Below are 10428 nucleotides of genomic sequence, written 5' to 3'. Positions count from 1 at the left end.
AGGCTGCTCGGTCGGTTTTCAGTTTCCATTGGTGCCAGCTGAGGTGAGGCCTTCTCTGCTCTGCCCATGCATGCTCTTTCCAGCAGTGACCATCTGAACCAAACTGCGCCTCCCCCACTAATCCAGCCTTTTACTTTCTCCTCAGGGAACCTAGGACTCCTCCTTCTAACAGGCAGGAGGCCTCTGTGGCAATCTCAAAGGAACCTCTGAGAAGAACTGCACAGAAGTGTGTGATTTGGGGCCAGTGGGGAGGACAGGCCACAGACCCTTTTGACCCACCCTGCCTCCATGCCCCACAGCCCACGGTGACGCTCCACACAGGCCTACAGGAAGACACATGACACAGCAGGACACAGAGGGCCATATTTTCCCCTTTATTATGGTTCACTCAGTTACCACAGACAGACACATTGGCTGAGGCAGGTCAAACTGCCATTTGGAGAATAGTCTGTGTGTGTCCCAGAAACAAGGAGCAATGCGCCCCAGCAGAATGCAAAAGCAGGTCACTGGCTGGCTGCAGACCTGGGAATTCCCAGAACTGATTTGGGCCTTCAGCCACCCACACCCAAGCCAGACCTTCCAGCAGAGATGAACCTGGGCTCAGTCCCCACTTCTCTAATGGATTCCCTCTCCAGGAAAGTGCATAGTTGCCTGGAGATGCAGCATCCCAGGGCCTGGGACAAGCTGGGTCACACCTAAGTAGCAGGCCTTCCCAGGGACAGAGCCAGGGCATGGCCATATAGGCCTGAGCCGGGAAGGAGGAAAGGCAAGTAGGACAGGAAATTGACAGGAGGTGGCATCCAACAGGTCGTGGATGTCGAGCTGGCAGCTAGACCATACGCCTCCTGGTGCTACCAGAGAAACTAAGAGAAAGGGGGCCGGAGGTCTGTGGTGGTTGAGAGGGAAGGGGAGGAAAAGCCTAGACCTAGGGTGTCTTTTCAGGTACTAGGGGCTGTGACAGCTACTTTCTGAAGAGAGAGAGGACAGAACCAGTCACACTCTGGCCCAAGCTTAAGGGACCATTAGTAAAAGGACTTTCCAGAGGCCTGGCTCCCCTTACAGGAAAATTAAGTACCTGGAGCTCAAAGGTCAGGATGGTACTTGTAAGCCCAGGGGTCAGGTTCCAAGCTGGAACTAGCCCTGAGTGGCCAAGTGATGTTTGGTTTTTCAGCCAAATAGCCCAGGCAGGAGAAGGGAGAATGGGAAATAGGTAGCTGCTCTTTTGGTGAGAACCCACCCCCTTCAGGTTTCAGAGAGCCGGGCCTCCACCAGCCACATTCTCACACTGCTCGGAGCAGAACAGCCCCACAGGCCTGAAGTCACTGTCCTAGAAGAGAAAGGGGGTTCTGACGAGGCAAAGAAGGGCCAAGAACCAAGCCTGGTAGGCAGAAGCAAACAAGTAATCTTGATTTGAAAAAAATACAAAAGCCAGAGAGGCTCCCCTCCCACCTGCCTAACCTGAAATCCCATTCCAGCCATTGTGCTTGTGGATAGGATTAGATCTGTGTTTCTTCCTGGGCCCGGAGTTCAAGTGCCCAGAACTTTCCTGTGACCAAGAACGAGCTGGGGTGGGAGGAGACATGCTCCTGGATCAGGAGGCCCTGCACGCCTTCTCTGATCTTTCCTCTAGGCCCAGCCTCTGATCCTGCCCCTTGTACGGGACCCAGCAGGACATCTACTGCTCCCAGGAATCCAACGGTCATTCAGATACCTAGTAATTGCCCTGTGGGCTTGGGCCAGCCAGATCTCAACCAGGGACCAATAATTATTTAAATATCCTCTGCTCCAGTGGTAACTTTATATCTGAAAATTGCCTAGGACACCATCTAGCTCTTCAGAAAAGGCAGTAGAATCTGCCCTCACGGATGGCAGATGCCACCTAGATGTGGCAGTAGGGTAGAGGAAATCAGGCCACAGCAATTGAGGGTATGGAGAGGGACACAGGCAGAGGGGCTCAAGGGCGCTCTGGGGAGAAGCAGGTCAGGGAAGAGAGGAGCCTGCCCCTGCAGGCCAAGCTCTGAGAGTCAAGGAGAGGACCCTGCATTTCCATTCCCTGGGAGTCAGGTACCCACATGGGCTCTGGGGCTCTGGCTGTGCCCTTCCACATCACGGCTAAGGCTCTGCTTCCTGTTTGCTTCCTCGATCTGGGAATGGGCTCAGTCTCAGGAGCAGATACAAGAGGGACACGCAGCCTTGGGAAAGACAAAGAAGAGCCACATGGGGAAGAGAGGGATCCTGGGCAGGAGAAGAGACCACAGGGAATCTGACAGCAGACAGAGAGGAAGGGAGGAGGGGCTGGGGAGGAGGCCTGGACCACGAGCAAGGGAAGACCCCCTGCCTGTGCCCACCCTCTCACCTACCACTCCCATGAGTGCTAAATACTGTTTCTTCCCACTAAAACCAAGAGTGGAAAGTTTCATTCAGCTCATAACCCTGGGAAGGGGGCGAGGCTCTCCTCTGTGCCTCCCCCTAGCCCATGAGGGGTCCCGGGCCAAGGTCAGAGGGGCAGCCTAGAGGAGGGTGGGGGGCTGGTTTAGTTCTAAATGGACACCTAGCACCACAACAACAGAGACCTCCACTGCATATACTACTCCACAGGGGGACACAGACAGCGCCACGTGCAGCCCCTGGCTCTCGAAAGGGCCGAGAGCAGAATCCAAGCGGGTGACGGGGGTGGAAATACACATACACATATACATACATACATACATATATATATACATACACACACACACACACACACACACACGCACACATATATATAACTCTGATTCTTTGTACAAAGTTGGGGAGGAGAAAAGGGAAGGGGAAACCCTGCTTGGTCATCCCAACAGACGATGTGGCTCGAGCCCCCATCCAACGGGCCCCCAGCCCTGCCTCCCATAGGCTTAGCTGGCTCACATCTCATTGGAGTATGTGTAGTTGGGGGTAGCGGAATACTGAGTCTGAGGCTGATTCATGGCACCCTGGGCCGCCCCCATGGCTGCATTCTGGGCTGCCTGCTGCACGTGCGGGTTCTTCCATGCCCCCGTGGTCCACTCCTCCTGAGCTTTGCTGAAACTTCCCCCACTGCCTCGGTAGAATCTATGAACCTGTAGGAGGAAGAGCACAAGAAAGGGTTAGTCAAAGGGAAGAGGAAGCCCCTCCAGGAAGGACAAGGGAGCCAGAGACAAGTCCCTAGAAAAGCAGTCCTCCCTCCCCACGCTTGCCCGGTGCACTAGGAGCGAAGCCCACCAGGCCACTCCAGAGTGAGTCCCTTGGAAGGGCTCTGGGTCCTCCCGTAACTTGGAGGTGGGCTCGCTACAGATCGCACCCGCTTCCCAAAGCCACCCTTTCACCCTTGAGGTGGCCACATACCATGCTGAGGGCGATGAAGGAAAAAACAGCCATGACCGTGAACATGACAGTGGGAATAAGCATCACCACCGCTGAGCCAACATTTGTTCCAAAGAAGGAGATGGTGGCGATCCAGCCACTGCAGGGAGAGGTCAGCTGTGAGACTGTCCAACATGGTGAGGAGTACCCGGTAGCCACCCCACGAGAGCAAGGGACCACCTCACTGAGTGCAAAGGAACTACTGAGATCCAAAGGGCCCACGTCAGTGGTTCAGGAAGCACCCTTCCCCATGGCGCAGGAGATGATGAGCCCCTCAGAAATAAGGCTTCCTTCTCTCGGGTTCTCCCATGATGCTTGACACCCCTCGGCACTCCCAAAAACCACTGCAAGTTTCTCCTTCCCTTCTGAATCTACGGCTTTGTCTACGACACTACCCTGAATCTTCTCACACTTACACGAACTCATGGTGTCCCACAGGCTAGGCAGCTTAGCATACAGAGGTAGGCAAAGGACACACCCAAGGTACCACCCATGCCAGCCCTGGGTCAGCCCCAGACTCCAGTCTCTTACCAGACGCCCCAGCCTGGGATGCCCACGGCTTGGATGACGCTGATGGCCAGCTGGGCCATGAAAGTGAAGAAGAATGCCATGAAGCTGAAGGAGCTGTCAGTCCTGCGGCAGAGAAGGTGGCTCCCGTCACCTGGGCAGGAAGCCAGGGCTCCCCTGCCTTCAAGACCCCCAAGTCCTTCCAAGTTTAAGTGAGTATACAATGCACAAAAGACATTTAAAGGCCTTAACTGAGAAGCCAAAATAGGACAGCATTTACCCACGGATCTTTGCAAGTTTCCGTGTGTTAGGCTTGTGTGTGCAACATTACACAGGGAGAGATCTCCTCATGAATGGACCACTCACAGTACATAGATGGTTTCCTCCACTGGCACAGAAATAGATGGGTCCACTGTGGCAGGAATAAATAACCCCAATGCAAGGGGATGGACTACCCTTACTGGCACCAAGCTATCTAGCTCCACTGGTACATCATTGGATGGTCCCCTAAGCTGAGAGACAGAAAGTCCCAGTGGCACAAGAATGGACACCCTATTGGCACCGAGATAGTGACCTATCTGGCATACAGATGGACGGTCTGATTGGCAAAGACATTTGAGGCCCCAGGGGCACTGAGACAGATCCTCTACTGGCACCACGACAGCTAGCCCCCCCAATACAGGCATGGTGGTCCCTTTGGCAGAGTGGGATCACGTCATTAGCACATAAACAGTGTCAGTAGTACATGTATGGCTGGTTCCATTGGCACACGAATAGATGGTCCACGTGGCATGAAATCAGCTAGCCCCACCAAGACAGGTGGCTCCATGGGCACAATTTAACATGCAGATGCCCAGCAAAGGCAAAACAAAAACAGGCCTGGTCTCTATGTTGATCCCACCCAAGGGGAGAGTGAGTAAGGAATCGAGAGGAAGGTGCGGCCTCCTGGGCCTCTCAGCCCGGCCTAGAGCTCCCAGGAAGCCCAAGTTCTCCCTTGCAGTCTGAGCGGAGGATAAACAAGAGAGTTTTTGGGACAGCAAATAAAAAAGTGAGAAAATATGGAGAGAAGAGACAAGGCAGATGGGTAAAGAGACAGGGTTAGGGGCTGGGGTCAGCACCAACCACTTACTTGAAGGCCTTGTAAATGGGCCGAAACCAGCAAACGTAGGAGCAGGGTGTGAAGAGGATGAGCCAGAGAAAGGCGAGGCCAAAGTTGGTGGCTCCCCCACCTCCGATCAGCCACGCGAGACAGCCCACCAGGTTCACGGCCAGCGTGACGCTGTTCACTGCAGACCCAGGAACACATACACACTCAGAAATAAACACCAGACACACACACAGACACCCAGGCCCATGCAGAGATACATAAGCACCCAGACATAGACACACACACCCATAAACAGAGACCCACCATCAAACACGTAAATAGCACAGGCACAGAGAGATGATACAGACACACACACAGACCGCATTGACACACACTCACACCCATAACCCACATCAGTGAACACACACAGATACATGACACATGCATGCAAAGAGGGAGTACAGACTGTAAGAAAGAAAGCTGGGAGCTCAGATAAATTCTCCTCCCCACACCTGCCCCTGGGGATTTTAGAAACCCAGAGAACAAAGAGTCTCCAGAGCAGGAACCTAGAGCCTCAGAACCACCCACCCCAAGCCCCACTGAAGAGCCCCAAAGCCTCAGGGTGAAATGCTCTTCTTCTAAGAATCGCCCAGCCCCTGGTCCTCCCAGAACCATAGCAGTCACTACGCGTGAGGCACAGGAAACCCACCTTACATCTTCTCTTGCAGGGGGCATGGAAAGGGGAAAACAAAAGACCTCGGAGAAACATCTCTGGGCCATTGTACCACCCGCTCTGCACTTAAGCGGAGCAGGCGGCAGTGGCTGGAATCTCAGTCCCCAATCCATTTCTTAGACAAGTGTCACGGTACCTCCTCTAAGGCTTCCCTCACTACTGCACCTCATTCATGACCCATCCCTCCGACCTTCTGCAGACCTGGGCTGCTGTCGGGTTTCCCTAAGTACAAATCCCAGCCCATCAACCAGACTAGAAGTTCTTCAAGAGCAGAAACCCAGGCTCCCACTCCTTGGCACCCTCACAAGCTGAGCCTTGAAATCACAGCATCACTGCGTCATGGGGAGCAGGTGACTGCTTGTCTGATGCTGGCACTAACACACACCCAGGTCTTGACACCAAGGCGTTCCCTTCCTTGAACATTAGGCTCCCTTCTTTTAAGTCTCCACAAAGACCTGCTGAATAAAGGAAGGTGAGCTCAACCTTGGCCTCTAAAAGCCAGGCATCTATGGTCTTAGCTTCTGAATAGAACCCTGAGATACAATGATTTATAAGAAATATGTTTGGTCATTTGGATGACCAAAATATATTCCCTAGATATATTTGGTGTTCATCCACAGTTCCTGAAAATACTTCAGGGTCATAAAAGTGAAATGGATGTCTTGTTATGCTAATGAGGAGACTTTTGGACCCCACTCAAGGGTGGGGGCTGGTGGCCAGGGGACCAACCCTGTGATTAGAGGGTTTCAGTCCCACCCACCCACCTTGGGGCTGGTGGTTGAAATCAGCCAATGACTCAGTCAATCATGACTATGTAATGAAGCCTCCATAAAAACCCAAGAGAACAGCTATTTGTCCCCTTTCCTCTACCCCTTTTTCTGAGAGCTTCCACACTTAGGGAACTAGAATGCATCTCTGTGCCACTAAGGCAGGTTCCAGGCGTGAGGATGGAAGTTTTTTTTCAGGATTTTGCTCTATGTACCTCTTCATCTGGCAATTGATTTGTATCCTATATCATATCCTTTAAGAAACTGGTAAACATGTTTCGCTAAGCCACTCTAGCAAATTAATCCAATCTAAAGAGGTCAATGGAATCTTCAATCTAAAGCCAGTTGGTCAGAAGCAGATACCAGCCTGGGGCTTGTGACACATCTAAAGAGGTTGGGTGGAGGGGTTAGTCTTAACACCCTGTTGATATCCGAGAGTTGCTTGGTATTGCTTGGTACTGTGGCAGGGGGACGGCGGGGGTGGGACTCCCCCACCACCTCCAATGTACACACGCACATTTCCTTAGAAGTAAATCATCGAGTGAGCACTGTGAGAGCTTAACAAGATATTTATAACCCTTAAATCCAGCTCCTGCATGAGACCTTCTGAAGGGCAGAGTTCCCAGAGTCCAGGGTCAGGTGGGGTCCTCCCCAAGTCTGGCCTGACAACGCAGTCACCTGTGCAGGTACACCTACCTCAGGGCCCTCATACCAAGGGTGAACATTTCTTCCTGTTTCAGCTGTATTTCCTCCAGGTGTTGTTTATTGCCCCCTAGTTTCCAGGAACCTTAGTGTTACTGATTTATTTGCTCTTTACATAGAATAGACATTAACCTGTTTTTATATTGGTTTGCATCTCTCTTCCCAGCCCCACCTCTCTCCAGATCACTTGATCTAATGCCTCTACGACAATTACTCTACTCCCTCTTTGATAATATGGGTGAATATAGTAACCACAATGTTTTTCATGTGAAACCTTCATAAGTGTGTATATCAATGATAGCTTAATAAAAAAATTTAAAAAAAAGAAGAAGGTGGTAAAGAATGCTGCCATTGCAGCAGGTCCTTTTTGGAGTGGTGGAAAGAGTATGGGGGCACACAGACTCAGCTTCACATCCCACGTGGCCCTTGGATGGAGAAGGGATCTTCCCCCCTGTAACAGAGAAGGAAGGGACGGGGCAGGTGTGAGTAGGTCTGCAAATGAGGATGGGGGAGGGGGAGAGAACGAGGAAGTAGCCTCTGATGGCCTCCATCTCTGTGCATCGAATATGACGTAGAAGTGGGGAGGGAGCTTTGAGAAGAGCCGGATTAGAATGAGAGCGTGCTGTGGACAGAGGCTGAGGACACTATCCAAAGGAACATGGCCTGTGAGATTTCTGGGTCACATCGAAGGTCCATGTGAGGTTGGCTGCCGCGAGTTTAGTCCTCCCAGGCTTCTCTATGGGACTCCTTTCTGCCCAGCAACACTCAGCTCAGGTCCAGATGGGAGTCGTGCTCGTCTAGGGAGTGTGTCACCAGAAGACAGAACAAGGGGTGGCATAAGAAGATGGGTGTAATGAATGATGGAATCTAAGTGGCACAGAGAGAAACGTGAAGACAGAAAAAAGCTGATGGCTAGAGACAGAGAGTGGCCAGCTCGGTGGATGCTTGTTCCACGCTCCCATTCTAATCCCACTCTCCTCGAAGCTCCCATCCCCACTTCTACGTCATATTCGATGAACAAAGATGTGTCATATTCAATGAACAAAGGATGTGAAGCTGAGTCTGTGTACCCCCGTACTCTTTACACCACTCCATAACAGACCTGCTGCAATGGCAGCATTCTTTACCAACTTCTTTTTTTATTATTATTAAGGTATCACTGATATACACACTTATGAAGGTTTCACATGGAAAACATTGTGGTTACTACATTCACCATATTATCAAGTACCCCACATGCCCCATTGCAGTCACTGCGCATCAGTGCAGTAAGATGCCACAGAGGCACTACTTGTCTTCTCTGTGCTACACGGTCTTCCCCTCCCACCTTCCTGACACAATCAATCATCTCCCCAGGTAAGCAGCCGAGGGCAGGCTTCACTCAAGGCAACATTACAGATGACAGTCTTTGGCTGCAGTTACACTGCAAGTATCCGGGATTCCTCGGGGCTGGTACCCAAGACAGGACGGCCAGCCTGCCCTCCTTGCACATTCTTAAGAGGTACCTTTGAGAGCCTGGGCATAGCTAAGCCCTAGCCCCCTGAGATGACACCTTTTCCACCAACCTGCCACAGGCCATCAGAAAGTGGGGCCTTTAAACTCTCAACCTTGAAATCTTAATGTCAGAACTCTAGATTAGAATTACAGACCGCACAACACATCTACATGGAACCACAGCGATCACTGAGTCAGCGCTGTCTGTAGGAGAGGAACCTGCTACTTGGGAAGTGGGGGACCAGCCCAGCTTGCCCCTACATCTCTTACCTCCTAGCTGAATGCTCCTTTCTGCGAGCAGTTTTTCAGAGAAAACAAGAAGGCTTTGAGGGACAGATTTTTTTCTTAATCTAGAATCTGAGGTCCTGGCAGCTTCCAGTTTACTTGGAAAACTCCAGTGGGAAAGGGTAGGGTCAGCAAGAAGAGGAATTACACAGCAGACAGAGACCCCCGTCCAGGCGCTCGGTGAATGGGAGTTAGGGAGAGAGAAGGGAGGAGAGGCCCAGATGAGAGGCTGAGAGACACTAAGGCGCAACTGGGGAGCGGGCCCATGAGAGGAGCCTGCTGGGTGTCAGGCGGGAAAAGGCTCCTCAGCCCACGCAGATGCCCTGAGTGGGGCTGAAGGACCACCCACCCCAGTGCCCAGCGCGCGCCAGCCCTCCTCCCTGTCCTGCCGTGGCCCACAGCACCCCACAACACTCACACATCCAGAGGTAGTAGAGGCGCTTGGTCATGCTGAGATGCTGGGGAGGGATGTCTGCCTCAAAGTCTTGGTAGAAACATGGCTTCAGCGGGATGAATTTCGGCAACGGTGGGAAGTTGTTCACCTTCTCTGTGAGCAAGGCACATCACATGACATCACCTTGAAGTTCTGCTCCCCAACGATCCGACATGACCACCTGTCAGATCATTTTTCCCTGGCCAAGGCTACTCCCTTGGTCCCTGTGGCTACAGACCACTTTGCTGTCTCACCCAGCCATCCCTGCCTCCTCGGGTGGGTCTGCCGTGAGGTTCCCAAAGTAACCACAGGCCCTGAGGCAGCATCACTCACTCTCAGAAGAAAAACAATTAACACTATCTGTCTGGGGTACAGCACCCCCAACAGGGAGCCAGCTGCAGACAGATGGAGCAGGATGGGTGGCTCTGGAGATAAGGGTTCCAGCCTCCACTCCAATATGCATGCTCTTGGACAAATGACCACCCCTCTGTGGCTCTCAGCTTACTCAGTAGGGTGGGGGTTGAGCCAGATAGTACCAAAAGGTCACTCCAGTTCTGGCATTCTGTACCTGAGCCTTTGGAAACCAACAACTCAGCAACCAGAAGGAAAATCTCAGAGTATTAGAGAGCAGAGACAACAGAGGGGATGGCAACTGAGCCACCCATGCCGCTCATCAGTCAGATGGCCAGGAGCACTGGGACACTTGGATGCTCGATCCCTGGTCTTCAGGGTCAGAGGCCTGATAGAAGGCTAGACCCTGTCAGGTTCAGGTCTTAGATAAATAGGCCTCAGTGGGGAACCACGGAAAACCTGGGGACAAAAGCACTGCAAGAACCTGACCTCCCAAGCCTAGGAGGGATGAGGGGACCAGGAAATGGGCCTGCCCCACCCTGTGATCACATCCACGTCCTCCCCACAGGCTCACCCTCTCCTTACCCGCCATGATCGCACCAGCGAGCCCAGAGGCCTGCCCACGTCTTTTAGTGCTGAACTGGAGGGAAAGAAAAGCCAGAGAGGGATGAGGTCGTGGCCCAGCCCAACCCAG

General features: G+C 52.5%; 1 protein-coding gene across 3 annotated transcripts in view; it reads right to left on the bottom strand.

Moving 5' to 3' along the window:
- Window positions 1–361: 361 nt before the first annotated feature.
- SCAMP5 (secretory carrier membrane protein 5) overlaps window positions 362–10428 on the bottom strand; it is a 41623-nt gene continuing 31556 nt past the window's right edge. For all 3 annotated transcript variants that reach the window (XM_073212193.1, XM_037010165.2, XM_073212194.1), the window contains 6 exons: window positions 10320–10374; window positions 9369–9497; window positions 5012–5168; window positions 3907–4008; window positions 3358–3475; window positions 362–3092 (listed from right to left, as the gene is read on the bottom strand). In XM_073212193.1, the coding sequence (XP_073068294.1) occupies window positions 2898–3092; window positions 3358–3475; window positions 3907–4008; window positions 5012–5168; window positions 9369–9497; window positions 10320–10374 (756 nt within the window). In that variant the 3' untranslated portion in view covers window positions 362–2897. The remainder of the gene's footprint in view (window positions 3093–3357; window positions 3476–3906; window positions 4009–5011; window positions 5169–9368; window positions 9498–10319; window positions 10375–10428) is intronic.

Source organism: Manis javanica, chromosome 8 (genome assembly GCF_040802235.1).
Source record: "Manis javanica isolate MJ-LG chromosome 8, MJ_LKY, whole genome shotgun sequence".
Classification (NCBI taxonomy): Eukaryota; Metazoa; Chordata; class Mammalia; order Pholidota; family Manidae; genus Manis; species Manis javanica.
Note: the sequence above shows the minus strand (reverse complement) of the source record. Positions and strands in the feature narration are given on the sequence as shown.